The sequence below is a fragment of the Poecilia formosa genome, unplaced genomic scaffold, assembly GCF_000485575.1.
Source record: "Poecilia formosa unplaced genomic scaffold, Poecilia_formosa-5.1.2 Scaffold48, whole genome shotgun sequence".
Lineage (NCBI taxonomy): Eukaryota > Metazoa > Chordata > Actinopteri > Cyprinodontiformes > Poeciliidae > Poecilia > Poecilia formosa.
Genome location: NW_006799987.1, coordinates 611,366 through 626,820, shown reverse-complemented (window position 1 = coordinate 626,820; position 15,455 = coordinate 611,366). Strand labels below are relative to the sequence as shown.

Here is a 15,455-nt window from a genome sequence, read left to right as displayed (position 1 = left end):
TGTCAGTTATGGTTGATGGTTGAATCAACATTGATATAATGTCAGTTATGGTTGAAACCCTAACGTTGATTCAACATACAAGTCACCGACCACTTTCAATGTTGTTTCAATGTCAGCGTTCAACGTTGATTCAATGTTTCTGGCTGACATTGATTCAATGTTGTTTCAATGTCAGCGTTCAACGTTGATTCAATGTTTCTGGCTGACATTGATTCAATGTTGTTTCAATCATTCTGTGCTATCTGGGTAAAACTATCACTTGAGTTTTGGGTAAAACATATTTACAGACAAACTGTTTTTATCTTAATTGAAAAATAGTTTTGGCTTAATTATTATTCTAAGTGTGCTGTTTGTTCAGCTTGTCCTTTTTTGAGTCTTTGTACTCCAGTTAATGATTAATCGATTACTACTTTAGTTGACGATTATTTCAATAATCACGGTTAATCGTTTCAGCCTGAATAAAGTTCACATTTATAATAACATTATTGATCATATATTCATGTCAGCTGGATAAATAAATTATTCCTACTGATTTTGGATCCCTGGGTTTGGTTTTCAGCAGATGCTTTTTTATATTTTTAGGCTTTTTGTTTTGTTTTTGTTTCTGGTGAGTAAGGAGCTTAGCTGATTACAAAAAGTATAAATACTTTTATCATTCTCAAAGACATAAAAGTACTTGTGGATATTTTCTATCCCAAACGGATTTGATCTGTTTTCTTTCTCTCAGTGTTTCAGGTCAGCCATGTTGAGGTTTTTGGAGGCTTTAAACATAAATAAATTTCGTGGGACGTGTTTTGGGTCCGGCCTTTGTGGATTGTGCGTTTCCTCTGTGTTTTCTCCGCTGCTCCCTCGTCTGTCTCAAAGGTCTTCTGTACCTCTCAGTTTTCCATTAGCCCAAAGGAAACTGAACTCTTTCCCGGTGTCGGTCTGTCTCTGTGGGCCTGGCAGTTGTCTAGACACCCTGCATGGTTCCGAAACAAACATGGTTCCAGTGTGAGAAGGGCAAGTTAGATGACCAGTTTCAAAACTATATGTAGCATTTCCAAAAGTATTTTTTCATTTTTACATTCAGTATGTGTTTCTTTAGGCCAGAGCTCTTCAGCCTAGGGGTTGCGGAGATGTTGCAGGTGGATTGTGAGATTTATGATTAATTGTTGTGTGTTTTTTTTTAAGAAATGTTATTGCCTAAAATGAAATAATAGCATTTGTTTAGTGATGCTTGATCATCGGCAGCTAAAAAATACTTCTAACATCAACATGTGAAAAGCTCAGCTCTTAAAGGACAAGTATTATTTAAAATATATTTATATTTTTTTGCATCAAAAACACACCCGGAGTGTTGCCTTGATTCTTTCATGCGTGTTTGAGAAACCCATGGCAAGCATTCAGCTGTGCAAAACGTTTGGGTGGATCTAGCGCCGCCTTCGAGACGCAGCTCCTCCCCCACTCAGCAGCAATTAGCAAACCCCTGGTGGAACTGGGGATCTGCTGAGCTCTTCTCAGTGCAACGCTCGTAAAAACATTGTTAAAGGGTTAACAGAGGAGCCATGCTGTTATGACTTCCTGCAGGCCGAGTTTCAGAACAAGCAGAAGTTTCTTAAAGAGACAGAGACCCAATTTCAAGTTGTTAAATTACAAAGTAAGATTTCTTTCAAGTCACAGTTGATATGATTGTTTTTTGTTTTGTTTAGGTTTGTTGGCTCTAGTGGCCTTTATTTGAAAGTAGTTTGACAGGAAACAGGGTAGTGAGAAAGGGGGAAGATAAGTGGCAAATGTCACCAGGCCGAGAATTGAACCTGTGACCACTGCCACAAGGACTAATGCCTCAATACTTGGGTTGTGCTTTGCCCCTGAGCCACTACAGAACACCCAATATATGAATTTTATAACAACTGGGGGTAACAGTTACTTGACTGTGCTGTGAAATAGCACTATGTGGTTGGAAAATACAAATACTGTCCCTTTAGCGTCAAAACAGTGAAATTTGTCCATTGTTTTTCGGATTAACTGACTTGTATTTGGATATAGGAGATTTTCTTAACAAAATTTGAACCAGAACTAAAACTGCTGCTTGAGAAAGTCGGAGGTTTTCTCAGCATGTGGTCCTTTCAGCAAATGGCATTTTTAAAATCTGTATACTCTAGTAATCTATTACTAAATTAGTTGACAAGTATTTCAGTAACTGATTAATCACGATTAATCGTTTCAGCCCTAATAATATTTCTGTTACATAAGCATAATGAACCAGCCTTGCCATCTGAAGCATTTAAGTTTCTGCCAGCCTTTGATTCATCATCATTTCTCTACATTTCATGATTTATTTCTTGTTTAGTTTTCGCCGTAGAGGTTTCTGCCTAAACTCCGTCCCACTGGATCCTGTTGCTGTTTGGATGTTTTTGTTGTTTGCTTTTAGTGGAAAAGTTAAACATTATCACACAGAAAGAAAATAAAAACCTTTTAAGCAAAAAAATATATATAAAACAACATTTCATCTTTTCACATCTCTGGTGGTTTTAGGCAGAAAGTGATGGAGACAGAAAAACTAACAGCGTTTAAAGGTTTGTGAACACTTTATTGGCATAACACAGGCTGTAGGATACAGAGGAAAATCTCTTCTATAAATATGGGAAATAAATGTTTTTATTTCCTAAAGTTGTATTGTTTAGATCCAAATTTAAATGATCATGAAATGGATGCATTTAAATTTGGATAATTTAGCTGGAGGATTTTATGTTACAAAATAAATACACCAGTTATCTTCGCACCTTTTTATTAAAATCAATATTTAAGAATTATTTAATTAAAACAAGCTCCTATCTTGCTGAAAATTACTTGTAAGTTTTGTCCTAATTAAAATGTGCTAAGATATTTGAAATATAAACTAAACAAAAGTACTTGGTAAGATGTTGTGTGTTTGCAGTTCAGCTCAACTAAATGTAATCAGAAATGTAGACTAAAGGAAAAAACAAGAGTTTTTATAAATCAGGTTTTGTGTCTGTTCCCTGCCAGTGAAAACAAACGGCTTTCAGAGATTGATTTTGCTCCATTTATCTGTTTTCTGTCAGGTCAATGTGCATGCATTGTGGTTATTTGAGGTTTCATTCACTGCTGTTTCACTGAATAACATAAAGACAAAACTTCAACTTCAGACTATATCTCACTAATTGGATGAAAGTGAGAAATGAAGTGATTTCATCAGGCATCGTTTTTTAAGCTCATTGTTTATTTTATTCTCAGTTGTAAGTGGAGGCGGTGTAAAAGCATGCAACAGGACCAGTTTGTTAGAAAAAATGTTTTTTGTTTTTAACTAATAACGTCCGCTTAGGCCTTCTTTTAGTGTTGTAGTTCGACCGCCATCCAGCAGAGGGCGCCGCTGGTCATTCTTAAATGGAGCCGTTGAGACAGAATAAAAGATGGCGGCGGCGATATCTCACAACGGTGATGAGAGACGGTCCAAACAGAGTCCAATGTGGGATGGAAAATGCACTTTTAAAAGGTTCTGTTTAAAAATATAAACACTCAACAAACTCCGTAACGTATTGCCTTAATAGCGCTCATTCAGACGAGCTGCATGGCGGAGCATTGTAACGTGATTAAAAAAAACATGGCGGCAATTAGAAAGGTAGAGTTTGTCGTGAGCGAAGTTTTACATCAAATTGATTCATGCAAAATACTTTGAGTGTGGAAATAATTAAAATAAATCGGTAGCGGTAGTTAAAGACATGCAGACAAAGATTTAAAAACGTTTAGTGGGTTTGAGGGGGGAAAGTTATACTGAAATCTAAACACATTCTCTACTAAGACTGAACGCGGAGGGTTACTTCTCGGGTATGAACTCAATGGTGCAGTCGAGGTTTCCTGCTGTGGACCCGTCCTTGTACGCGAACAGGAAATACATGACCTTCCTCACTTTCGCCAGCTCCGCGATCCTTTCCCCGAACTCCTGCATGTCGGCCTCCAGACACTTCAGCGGCGAGTCCTCCGGGTCCTCGGCGTTTCTCCAGAACGTCCCGATCGGTTCCAGGAGCTGACGGGTCATCAGGTTGGTGAGGTCCGGGGTCCAGTGCTGGGAGATGCCGGTGATGGTGACTCGGCCGTGGCCCGAGAGGGAGAAGTACCAGCGGGAGAAGTTGAGCTCCTGGACGGGGAAGTCGAGGCGATGCACGGCTTCGTGGGGGAGCAGCAGCCGCTCGCCGTCCTGACGCTTCTGCCCGGTTTTCTGCAGAGATGAGACGCGACGACGCATCATCTACAGCGATGGAGATGAGGAAGGAATGAGAAAAATTCAAAAAAAATCTTTACAACATTTTCTAAAGTGATTACACTTTAAAAACACAAGATCTTACCAAGTATTTCTGTCTACGTTCTTGTAAAAATATCTTATTCCTGAAATAGGACAAAATTAACTTACAAGCAAGATATAAGAGCTTATTTTAAGTTAATAATTCCTTAATATTGATTAAAATAAAAAATAAAAAAAACTGTTCTACTGACAAATTTCTTCTGAGTAAAATAGTCTGCCATTGCAACTAGAACTTTTTATATCATTAAGGAATTATTGACTTAAAATAAGCTCTTTTATCTTGCTGATGAGTTACTTGTAAATTAATTTTCTCATTTCAGGTGTACTAAGATATTCGCATCAGAAACTAAACAAAAACACTTGGTAAGATTTTGTTTTTAAGTATGGCAGATATCGACTCCGCTTCGTGACATCAACTCCCCCAGGGTTTTTGTTTTTCCCGTTTTTTTTTTGTTTTTTTTTTCTTGGATTAATCTACAAAAGAAAATTTAGCAAAATTTCAACATTTCAAATACAGAAATTTTGCCGTTGAAAATTTCTAAAAATTTATCTTAATATGAATTTACTTCTGTTTTTTCCATTTATATCATTAATACAATGCCGTAGCAGAAACACTAAAGCTGACCAAGTATTTTTTGTTTCTTGTGTAAATACCTTCGTTCAATTGAAATGAGACAAAACTAACTTGCACACAGCTTTTCAGAAAGATGCAGAAGCTTGTTTTAAGTTACTTCCTTAACATTACCAGAAAATGTCACTGGCAGATTTTCACTTATAACTTATAACAAGATATTTTTCCCATATTATGAGTGAAAAAATCTGCAAGAGGAACTAGAACTTTTTCATCAATATTAAGGAATTATTGACTCAGATCAAACTCCTATATCTTACTAAAAAGTTACTTGCAAGTTAGTTTTGCCTTATTTAAAGTGCACTAACATATTTTCACAAGTAGTTAGGCAAAAAAAATACTTGGTAAGATTTTGTGTTTTTGCAGTGTACCAGGGAAAACTCTTGGTACACAATCAAACAGTTGCATCAAAAGAAAATCTAAAAAATTTATTTTTGTTTGCAAAATAAATGTTTTGCAAACATATTAGTCGCCTCTAAATATGGTATTTTTGAATAATTGCGTCCGATTTCCTGAAGCTGTCAGAAAGTGAGAACCTCACCTCTGTCAGATCGGTGTCTTCCTTAAACTCGAGCACCAACTTCTCAGAGGAAGATTTATCCACGTCCATGTCCACCTTCGATCGTATTCCCAGGTTCAGGAGAGGGAAGATGCCAGCCTGTGTGGAGGGATGCAGTGATGGATGCAGCTGAGTTTTTCCCTCCCTCCTCCTCTTTTCATAGACTCGCTCTGCTCCTCCCTCCCCTCAAACTGTTTCCATCACGCTGGACCAGTTTCTCTCTCTGGCCCTCCTCCTCATCCTGCCCACAGGGAAGTTCAGTTGGGACATATCGACTGTCATGAATGGATGGAGAAGAGTAGCAGGACATGAGATTGACCCAAAAACATTATTGTACCGACTGTATCCCAGTCCCTCAGTTAAATTTAGAAAATAAACTATTTTCCTCTCAGACTTCTTCAAACTTTTAACAAGAAGTGATTACATCTTCCTAGAAATCAGATTCTCTGAAAGCTGTGGGTCATTTTTTTTATTATTTAATGTTTTTTTTAAGGCGTTAACTTGGTGAGTGATGTTTGAAGATGCTAGGCAACTGGGACGCTGATGACGTCCAGAAGGGAACGCTGAGTTTCCTGAGGGATTCTGGGAGCACCGCTCGTCTCGGCTCGGTGGATCAGGTGTTTATTTTTAGCCGCCACCTCGCTCAGGTTGGAGTTACATCAACGTTGACGTGATGTCAGTGGGGACACGGCGCAAGATGCGGAAGAACCGCATTCCCTCGGTGGAAAAACTCTGAAGAGTCGGTTTTTACTAGAGGCGGATAGAGTAACCAGAAATTATACCCAAGTAAGAGCAGCACTACCTCAACATATTTTTACTCAAGGAAAAATAGAAAGTAGCCATCCAAGAAATTACTGAAGACAAGTAAAACAATATTTGGGAAAAAGTTTACTCAAGTAACTGATCAAATTATCAATCAGTTAATATTTAAAAATCACATCATTAGACGTCCCACAATGTAAAGTGGAAATTTTGGTATTTTAAGGACCAAAATGGCAATAATTCATATAAATAACTAAATCAGGCAAAAGAAAATATTTCCAAAATCAGTTTTTTTTTTGTTTTGTTTTTCAATAAAAACTTATGAAACTTTAAAACTGCAGCTGTGTGTGCCTGTGTCTGGCGAAGTTTTGGTTAAAATATGTTTGTTTTTCATTCACTGGATAGAAAATCCTGAAATTTTCCCCAAATAAGAGTAGAAATACTCCATAATAAAATTACTGAAAAGTAAATTAAAAAAAAGTTACTCAGGTAACTGTAACTAGTTACTACCAACTCTGGTTTTTACAAAGAAAAAAAATCCATCTGTCTAAACATGCTTCATCTGGGAGATTAATCAATTTTATCAATTAAAAGGTTATTTTGTTTTTTAAAGATTTGAGAAAAATCAGCATTTTTTTTCAACCAATGCACTGCTTTTGTTTCCATATTTCAGGGTGACGTCAGCGAAACTACAACACTAAAATACGATCTCTAGTCAGACGTTATTAGTTAATCTATTGGAACTAACTTTAATCTAATAAACATTAATAAGTCGATTAATCGTGTGCATCTCCAGAACTCGGTGATATTCATTTATTTATTTATTTTTCAGGTGATTCCGGACTGGAAGGATCAGGAATGGAACGAAGAGAAACCAGAAACGTACGCCGGGATCTTCCACTTCCATTTCTGGCGGTTCGGCCAGTGGGTCGACGTGGTGATCGATGACCGGTTGCCGACGGCGAACGGAGAGCTGGTGTACTGCCACTCCAATGACAGGAATGAGTTCTGGAGCGCGCTGGTGGAGAAAGCCTACGCCAAGTGAGCCTCTGGTTATTTTTTACTAATAATTAGTTTGCTTTTTCGACGTCTTTGTCTTCTTCGTGCTTCTTTTATGACCTGTCGCCTAGCAACGGTGACGGCGCTAAAGACAGGCCGATAAAAATAAAGATTAAGATCTTGCTTGGCCTTTTTTTTTTATCATTTACTGGATTCTTTTTAATTGATCAAAATTTAATTCATTACATTAGTTAAGGCTGCAACTAAAGATTATTTTAGGAATCATTTAAGCTTTTTATACAATATTAGAAATACATTATAATGTGCAAATAAACAAATAATTCCACTCTTTAAAAAGGAAAATAAGCATTTTATTACCTGAAATACAGTAACATGCCAGTCCTTTGGGTAACCTTTGATCATCTGATGCATCTGCAGCTACAAAATATATATTTTTGATTAAAAGATTAATAACTGGATTACAAACAATGGTTAATAGAATATTTTATTTACAAAATTTGGACTTGGTGAAGCTGAAACTATGCAACTTGATGATTCTGGGTAGAAAATATTTACAAACAAAAGTGTTTATCTATGACGTTGATGTTTTTTGTACAGTTTTGACTGAAGTACTATTTTAAATGGATTATTCTACATTTATTTTTGAGTGTATACTAGAGTTAATGATTTATCGATTACTGAATTAGTTGACGATTATTTCTGTAATTGATTAATCAGAATGAATCCGATTAATCACGATTATTCAGATAAATCGATTCATGTTATAGTTTGTTCCCTGTCGGTGTGTTTGAGGTTGTGTGGGTGCTATGAGGCTCTGGACGGGGGCAACACCGCTGACGCCCTCGTGGATTTCACCGGCGGCGTCTCTGAGCCGATGGATTTGACGGAGGACGGGATCAAAGACGAAGAGGAGAAACGCACCAATCTGTTCGACAGAGTCCTGAAGGTTCATGACAGAGGAGGCCTCATCAGCTGCTCCATCCGGGTGAGAAAGAGACGAAGGAAACCTGCAACGTCTCAAACAATTTAGGAAACGAAACTGATAATGGCTGGTTGTCGCTCCAGGCGGTTTCTGCAGAGGACATGGAGGCCAAGCTCGCCTGCGGCCTGGTGAAGGGCCACGCGTACGCAGTGACCGACGTCCGCAGAGTGAGGCTCGGCCACGGCCTGCTGGCCTTCTTCAAGTCTGATAAACTGGGCATGATCCGCATGAGGAACCCCTGGGGCCAGAGGGAGTGGAACGGGCCCTGGAGCGACAGGTCAGCAAACGCACCGTCACTCCATCAAAAATCAGTAAAAATACTGAACATGTTCATATTTATGTGAAGATGTGAAGTTAGAATCTTGTTAAAAAAATTAGAGATAATGTCTGTTTGTAGACGAACACTGCAAAAACACAAAAACTTGCTGAGTAACTTTTGCCTAGTTTCTGGTGCAAATATCTGAGTACACTTGAAATAAGACAAAACTAACTTACAAGCAACTTTTCTGCAAGATATAGGAGCTTGTTTTAGGTCAATAATTTCTTGATATTGATTAAAAAATATTTGTTACATTGGCAGATTATTTAACTTATAACAAGACATTTTTTCCCATGTTGTAAGTGAAATAATCTGCCAGTGAAACTAGAACTTTTTCATCAATATCAAGAAATTGACCTTAAATTGACCTTAATTGACCTTGTCGTGCTGAAAAGTTGCTTGTTAGTTAGTAATAAATTATATTCTATATTAGTGAATTAAAACTGAATTTTAGTTCATTTGTATTGTTTTCATCTCCAATCTCCAGTCGCGTGTGAAAACTTGGATTTTGTCGAGTGCATTAAATAACTGCAGCTGTTCTATGGATGTTTTCATTGGACATAGCGTCTCAGATAAATATTTAGGTGACCCTTGTAAACATGCGTTTTGCTGTTTTTCAGCTCTGAAGAGTGGAAGCGGGTCAGTAAGAGTGAGAGGGAGAAGATGGGCCTCACTGTGCAGGATGACGGCGAGTTCTGGTGAGCTTCAGCGCAACGCCGCCCCCTGCTGGCCACTCAAGGCTACAGCATCTCTGCCTCCAAGCATGGCTGCAGCTAACGATTGCTTTAGTAGCCGATTATTCTGACAATTAATCAGATGAAAATGTGAACACGAAAGCCCTTTTCATACAATATTAGAAATACCTTATAATATGCAAATAAAGAAATAATACAATTTATTTTTTAAATACCAAAATAAACTTTTTATTGCATAAAATGCAGCATTTCTTTCGTGAACACTTTATCATTTGTAGCAAATGAATTTTAACCAGGTGAAGCTAAAACTGTTAATTAGATTTTTTTTTTAAATCTGCACATTTTATACATTTTAATTTAACTTTTTCAGCTTTTTATGCAATATTAGAACTAAATTAAAATATTCAAATAAACAAATACTTCAGTTCTTATTTTAAATAAAAAAATTAATGTGTTATTGGCTAAAATGCAGTAATATAGTATTCCTTTAGTGAATTTGAACCAGAAAGAGTTTTGGCTAAAACATATTTACAGGCAAAGGTGATTTTATTTTACATGTAAAATGTAGATGCATATATTTTGTTCAGTTTTGGTTTAATTATTGCTCTGAATATGTTGTGATTTTTTTCAGTCTATATTTTCCACTTGGTGATTAATCGATTACTAAATTAGTTGATTATTTCAACAACTGATTCATCACATTTAATCTAATAAATATTTTTCAGTCCTTCTTTGATGTTGTTAATAGTTTATTTCATCTTAAACTCTTGCTTTCCTCCTTTTATTCTTTCTTCCCTCTCATCTCTTCATCTCCTAATTTCTTCGTTTTTGTCCTCAGGATGTCGTTTGATGACTTCCTCACTAACTTCACCGACCTCATCCTCTGCCGTCTCATCAACACATCCTATCTGAGTTTACATAAGACCTGGGAGGAGGCCGTGATGCGGGGCTTTTGGCGTCGCCATGACGACCCGCTTCGCAACCGTGCCGGAGGCTGCAGCAACAACAAGCTGTCCTTCCTTCAGAACCCGCAGGTGTTCTTTGGTTTCACACAGCGATGTTAGGCTGCGCTGACACAGCAGCTCCTCATGCTCAGATCCTCAGGCTGAAATATGATGATGATTCTTTCATTTATTTTTTTTGCGTGGTCATTCATATTATTCAACTAATTTATTTTTTTTTCTGAAATCCAATATGTTTTTCCCCTTTTTTTGTGCTGAGATCTTTTTACTTATTTTTATTTATTTATTTATTTTTTTTGCCTGGTAATTCATACTGTTGAATTAGGAGTTTGTTGAAATCCCATTTTAATTTTTTTTTTTTCATATTTTTTTCATTTATACTATTCAGTTGTTTTGTTTTGTTTTTTTCCCTCAGCTGGAATCCATTATTTTTCGTGTGTATTGTCGTTCATACTATTAATCAAACTTGACTGCGATTATTCAGAACCAGGAGCGGTGGCATTGTGATGCAACGCTTCAGTGACTCAGACTTTTTTCATCATTTCATAATTATAATCTTCAGTCATTGTTTACGTCCATATTTACCGTTTCTGGTTTCTTCTGGTGCAAAATCATGATGTTTCATGTTAATGCCGTAAAAGTCAAATAAAATGTGACACGACTGTTCAGACTGTAGACACTTTGAAAACAATCAGATACAAATTAGTTCCAACTATGAAGTGGCACTGATTAGATTTTTGGGGGGTGAAAAGATCAGAATTGGTTTGTTCAGACGTCTGTAAAAAAGTCTGATTTTGGTCGTATTTACCAGCTGTCTTCTTCTGCTGTTTGACTTGACATGCGTCTTCATTTTGTGTTGCAGTACATGTTTGACGTGAAGAAGCCGAAAGATGAGATACTGATCTGTCTGCAGCAAAAGGACCGCAAAACCGCTGTGAGAGAAGAACGAGGGGAAAACCTGCCGATTGGCTTCGAAATCCAGAAGGTAGTAAAGAAACATCTGTAGAACGAGCGCCATGACTGCAGTGTTGGTAAAACTACGCCTCACCTGTGGACAGGTGGAGCTGAACAGGAAGTACCGTATGCATGTTGTGCAGCAGAAGGCTGGAGGAAGCATCTTCATCAACTCCAGGTCTGTGTTTCTGCGCATCATGCTGAATGAGGGCCGATACGTCATCATCCCCACGACCTTTGACCCCGGCCAGGAAGGAGAGTTTCTGCTGCGCGTCTTCGCCGACGTTCCCACCGACTGCAAGTACGACGCAAACCCAAGTTCCTGCAACTTCTGTTCAACTTCACTGTGGTTCAAAATGAAATCCAACCACAGTTCAAATGTCACCTTGATTTGTTCAAATCAAACTTAATGGACCAACAATTCAGTTTGCACCTTTTATTTTAACAACAAATAGTGACACATTTCCATTTTCCTTAGAAATTTAACGTCTCAGTAACTGCCTATTACCTAGCAACCCCAGTGGAATTCCACCCGTTACCTAGCAACCCCAGTGGAATTCCACCCGTTACCTAGCAACCCCAGTGGAATTCCGCCCGTTACCTACCAACCCCAGTGGAATTCTGCCCGTTACCGAGCATTCTGCTTTATTTCTTCTGTCCTGCAGGGAGTTGACTCTTGATGAGCCACCTCAGACCTGCTGGTCCGGGTTGTGTGGTTACCCGTCTCTGGTCACTCAGGTCCACGTGCTACAAGCTAACGGTTTGGCAGCACAAGACTCAGACGGAGGTATTTTCTACATTTATTATTGTAAATTGTTAATTTTAAATTTTGAAATTAAAATATTCTTCCCACATTGTTGCACATTTTTTATTTTTTTTCATGTCATTAATCAGAAAAAGCAGCAAAACCCTAATAAATCTTTTTGTTTCTCCAGGCTCAGATCCCTATGTGATCATCCGCTGTGAAGGAGAGAAAGTTCGCTCTGTGGTTTATGAAAACACCTGCAGCCCCGTCTTCAACACCAAAGGACTCTTCTACAGGAAGAAAGCCAACCAACCAATCAGCATCGAGGTTTGAGTCGCTCTCTTTTAAAACGTTTAATCCTATCCACGATGTTGACCTCCTCTCTGTTTCTCTGTTTTTTCAGGTTTACAACCACAACATCATTAAGGACGGTTTCCTGGGCCGCGTGTCGGTGCCGGCCGAGCAGGGAAAGGTCCAGAAGACGCTTCACCTGAAGGAGAAGGACGACGACAACGACCTTCCTGGGACCATCAGCCTGGTGGTGGAGACCAGCTCAGTGCTCACCAGCATCTGAAACCAAAACTTTTTACGTTTACGTCTTTTCTTTCTTTTTTTTAATAAAATGCCTTCAGTATGAACTCAATGTTTGCCAATCAAAACACCAAATAAATCCTCTGGGTTTATCACCACTTACTTAAAAATAAACTTTTATCGTTTCCACATATTAAAGTATGAAGGGAATATTTGGGACATGCTAAAAGAAAAAATAATCATAAAATTGCAAGAATAAAGTCAATTTTATGAGAAGAAATTGTGTTATGAGAATGAACTCATAATATTACAATAGCATTTGTAATATTACAACTTTATTCTTGTATTATTGTAACTTTATTCTTGTATTACTTTATTCTCATATTTTTATGACTTTATTCTCGTATTACGACTTTTTCTTGTATTATGAGTTTTTCATATTTGTTTGACTTATCATACAAATTTATTCTGTTTTATTTTTTTTCCCTTAGCCTGTCCCTAATACTCTGTTGTACGTTTCCACATTGTGCCTTCTACTTTTATTTCTTACCTTTATGGTGTTTTTCTATATGTGGCACTTTATATTATGAAGGTTTATTTAGTTATCATCATATATAGATTTAATTAATTAAAAAACATAATGCATAACTATATTAACTTAAGTCCTTGTCTGTTTTTACTACAATCATTTAGAAATTTATTATAACAAACTTATTCCAGAAAGGTTAGAGGTCAGGTGTGACTTTGTTGGGTGTTTACACTTCTGCCATTAGGGGGCGCTGTGTCTGATAGTTGCCTACTAGTATGATGCTGTGTTTTTAAACAGTGCCAATTTTTACAACCAGAGTTAATTTACAGAAATGAACGTCGGATCGGGTTAAACGCGCCCGTCTTTGTTTCTGGTGGTTTACGTGTTGCTGCTGCCATTTCTGTGTTTAAAGTGGATTTAAAAATGAGTTTAACTGACAGCTGAAACTTTTACCTGTGAAAACAAAAAGGACCAACAACACAAGCTTAAATCTTTGAGGAGTGACCTGAGCATGAATTATTTCATCTTCTCTGCTTCATTTTTATTGATAATGTCATCATGTAAAGCCCTTTGTCTATTTGTACATGTAAGATACATTTATTAAACTTTTCCAGTCAATGATGATCAGAGTTTAAGTATCTTTTTGACATAAAAAATGTTTTTTATATATATTTTTGCAGTAAGTTGTGTAATTTGTGTTCATCAAGATGTTTTTTAAAGATTTGAAATTAAGCAAAATAACCTGCAGTGGTGATTTAGAAAAAAAGGGAGTAAATTTCCACCAAAAAACTCAAAATTTGAGATTAATTTAATGTTTTTAGAATTTTTTATTTTTTTGGAAGTTAGAAAAAATTTTAAGTTCTTTTCTAGAAAATTTCTGATTAATTTGAAATCTGAATTTTTCTTGTAAATTTTCAACTTTTGAACTTAAATGTCCAAGTTGGGATTTTTTTTAAGAGTAATCTCAAAATTTGAGTTTGTTCTTGAAAATTTTTGACTAATCTGTTAATGTATATTTTATGTAAAAACATCTATATGATTGTGAGTTATTAGTTTGAGAGGCAACAACAACTCGAACTTCTTGGGGGGGAAAAAACAGAGTATTTCTTGTAGGAGATGCTTGAGATGTTGGTTTTAATAACTTAGAAAACATTTGTTACAGCAGCACTACAGTAACAGTACAACAGAGATAAATGGAAGGAGCCGCATTCACATCCAGCGGCGCCGGTTTTAAACGAACCGGAACGCAGAGGACTGACCGGAATGATGCTGGACTGGCGAAAACAAAAAGCCTCACATCGTGATCTCATGACAAAAACAGACTTTTACTGACACCGACTTCTTAAAACACCGAGTCAGAGCCCAGAAAACATGCTTGCAGGTTCCACATCGATGCAAATCATCAAATTTTCTGCATCAAGGAAATTGTTTAAACTTTTCCGACAAGAAGAAAACATGATTATGAGCTGTTGAATCCCAATCAGAAGGGTGTGTGTTATAATGTAATCCCACAACAGCTGAACAACCACAGAAAAGTACCTGAAACAACGTTTGGTTATTTACGTAGCACTTAGCTAAAACCCAATTCTGTTTAGGGTTAAAAAGCTTTTTACACCACCCACATTTTACAGTTTCTAGGTGGTTTTTTTATTGTAACAAAAGCTAAACTCACATTTTAAATAATAAAATTTTCACTTTTACATACTTTTCCCCCCTCCTCTTTGAGCAGGCAGCTTTCCCATTTTCTCAGGCACAAGCAACAGTAACAAAATCAACTTTTAAATAAAAAAATATTTAAAAAGGCTGTAACTACTTTTATAAATCTCAATTTTCTTTTCATCGTGCATCAAGTGTAATTCATAAGGAAAAAGACGGATTTAACCTAAAACATTTATGCATAAACATCAAGGAAATACTTGGCATTGTAATATAGGGTAAACATTTTTTCTGTTTAAAGAGTAATAGATTGTGACTGTGTTTCTTACTAGGAAGCTTTTTATTTAATTATTTCAAAAATAAAGATGGCGCAGGAGGACTTCAGCTAACTGTTGTGTTTTATTTGGACTCAAAATGATGTCACAGATTTGTAGAGGGGGTAAAACTTTTTAAAAACTTGATTAAAACAAGTTGTGATCAAACAGAAAAATCGAAAAGAAGCTATCTGATGAATAGGCTTCCCTTCAAACCGTAACTGTCACGCTAACTTATTTGCGCAGAAACGAAGGAGACTAAAAAAAATAGAGTGGAAAATTCCAGAAAGAACATGCTGAGTCATCGTCGCTATGGTGATTCCCGCCTTTTTTAGTGCAGCAGAGAGCATACAGCAGAAGCCTCAAACAGCCACCGTAGAAAAACTACAAGTCAAACAAATGAAAAACTAATATCCATGAGTATCTGAACCTTCTAGTGGCTACTTTTTTATTTTTTATTTATGAGAGGCGGAAAAAAACTTTGAAAAAAAAA

General features: G+C 36.9%; 2 protein-coding genes across 2 annotated transcripts in view; one reads left to right on the top strand and one right to left on the bottom strand.

The window, feature by feature from the left end:
* Positions 1–12,692, top strand: part of capn5a (calpain 5a) — a 28,995-nt gene extending 16,303 nt beyond the window's left edge. Inside the window, exons 4-13 of the mRNA XM_007552350.2 lie at positions 7,088–7,296; positions 8,068–8,260; positions 8,341–8,534; positions 9,197–9,274; positions 10,110–10,305; positions 11,096–11,218; positions 11,292–11,488; positions 11,853–11,974; positions 12,123–12,259; positions 12,336–12,692. Coding sequence (XP_007552412.1) covers positions 7,088–7,296; positions 8,068–8,260; positions 8,341–8,534; positions 9,197–9,274; positions 10,110–10,305; positions 11,096–11,218; positions 11,292–11,488; positions 11,853–11,974; positions 12,123–12,259; positions 12,336–12,506 — 1,620 coding nt within the window. The 3' untranslated portion in view covers positions 12,507–12,692. The remainder of the gene's footprint in view (positions 1–7,087; positions 7,297–8,067; positions 8,261–8,340; positions 8,535–9,196; positions 9,275–10,109; positions 10,306–11,095; positions 11,219–11,291; positions 11,489–11,852; positions 11,975–12,122; positions 12,260–12,335) is intronic.
* Positions 3,208–6,341, bottom strand: ompa (olfactory marker protein a). Its single transcript, XM_007552349.2, has 2 exons — positions 5,476–6,341; positions 3,208–4,249 (listed from the first exon to the last, which is right to left on the bottom strand). Exons 1-2 carry the CDS (start codon positions 5,542–5,544, stop codon positions 3,818–3,820), a joined length of 501 nt encoding a protein of 166 aa, XP_007552411.1. The 5' UTR covers positions 5,545–6,341; the 3' UTR covers positions 3,208–3,817.
* Positions 12,693–15,455: the final 2,763 nt, after the last annotated feature.

Bases quoted from the DNA above. Each gene is read 5' to 3' on its own strand.
- ompa (XM_007552349.2), bottom strand. From the start codon at position 5,544: ATGGACGTGGATAAATCTTCCTCTGAGAAGTTGGTGCTCGAGTTTAAG. The intron at 4,250-5,475 runs GTGAGGTTCTCA...CCATCGCTGTAG, and splicing joins AAGACACCGATCTGACAGAG to ATGATGCGTCGTCGCGTCTC.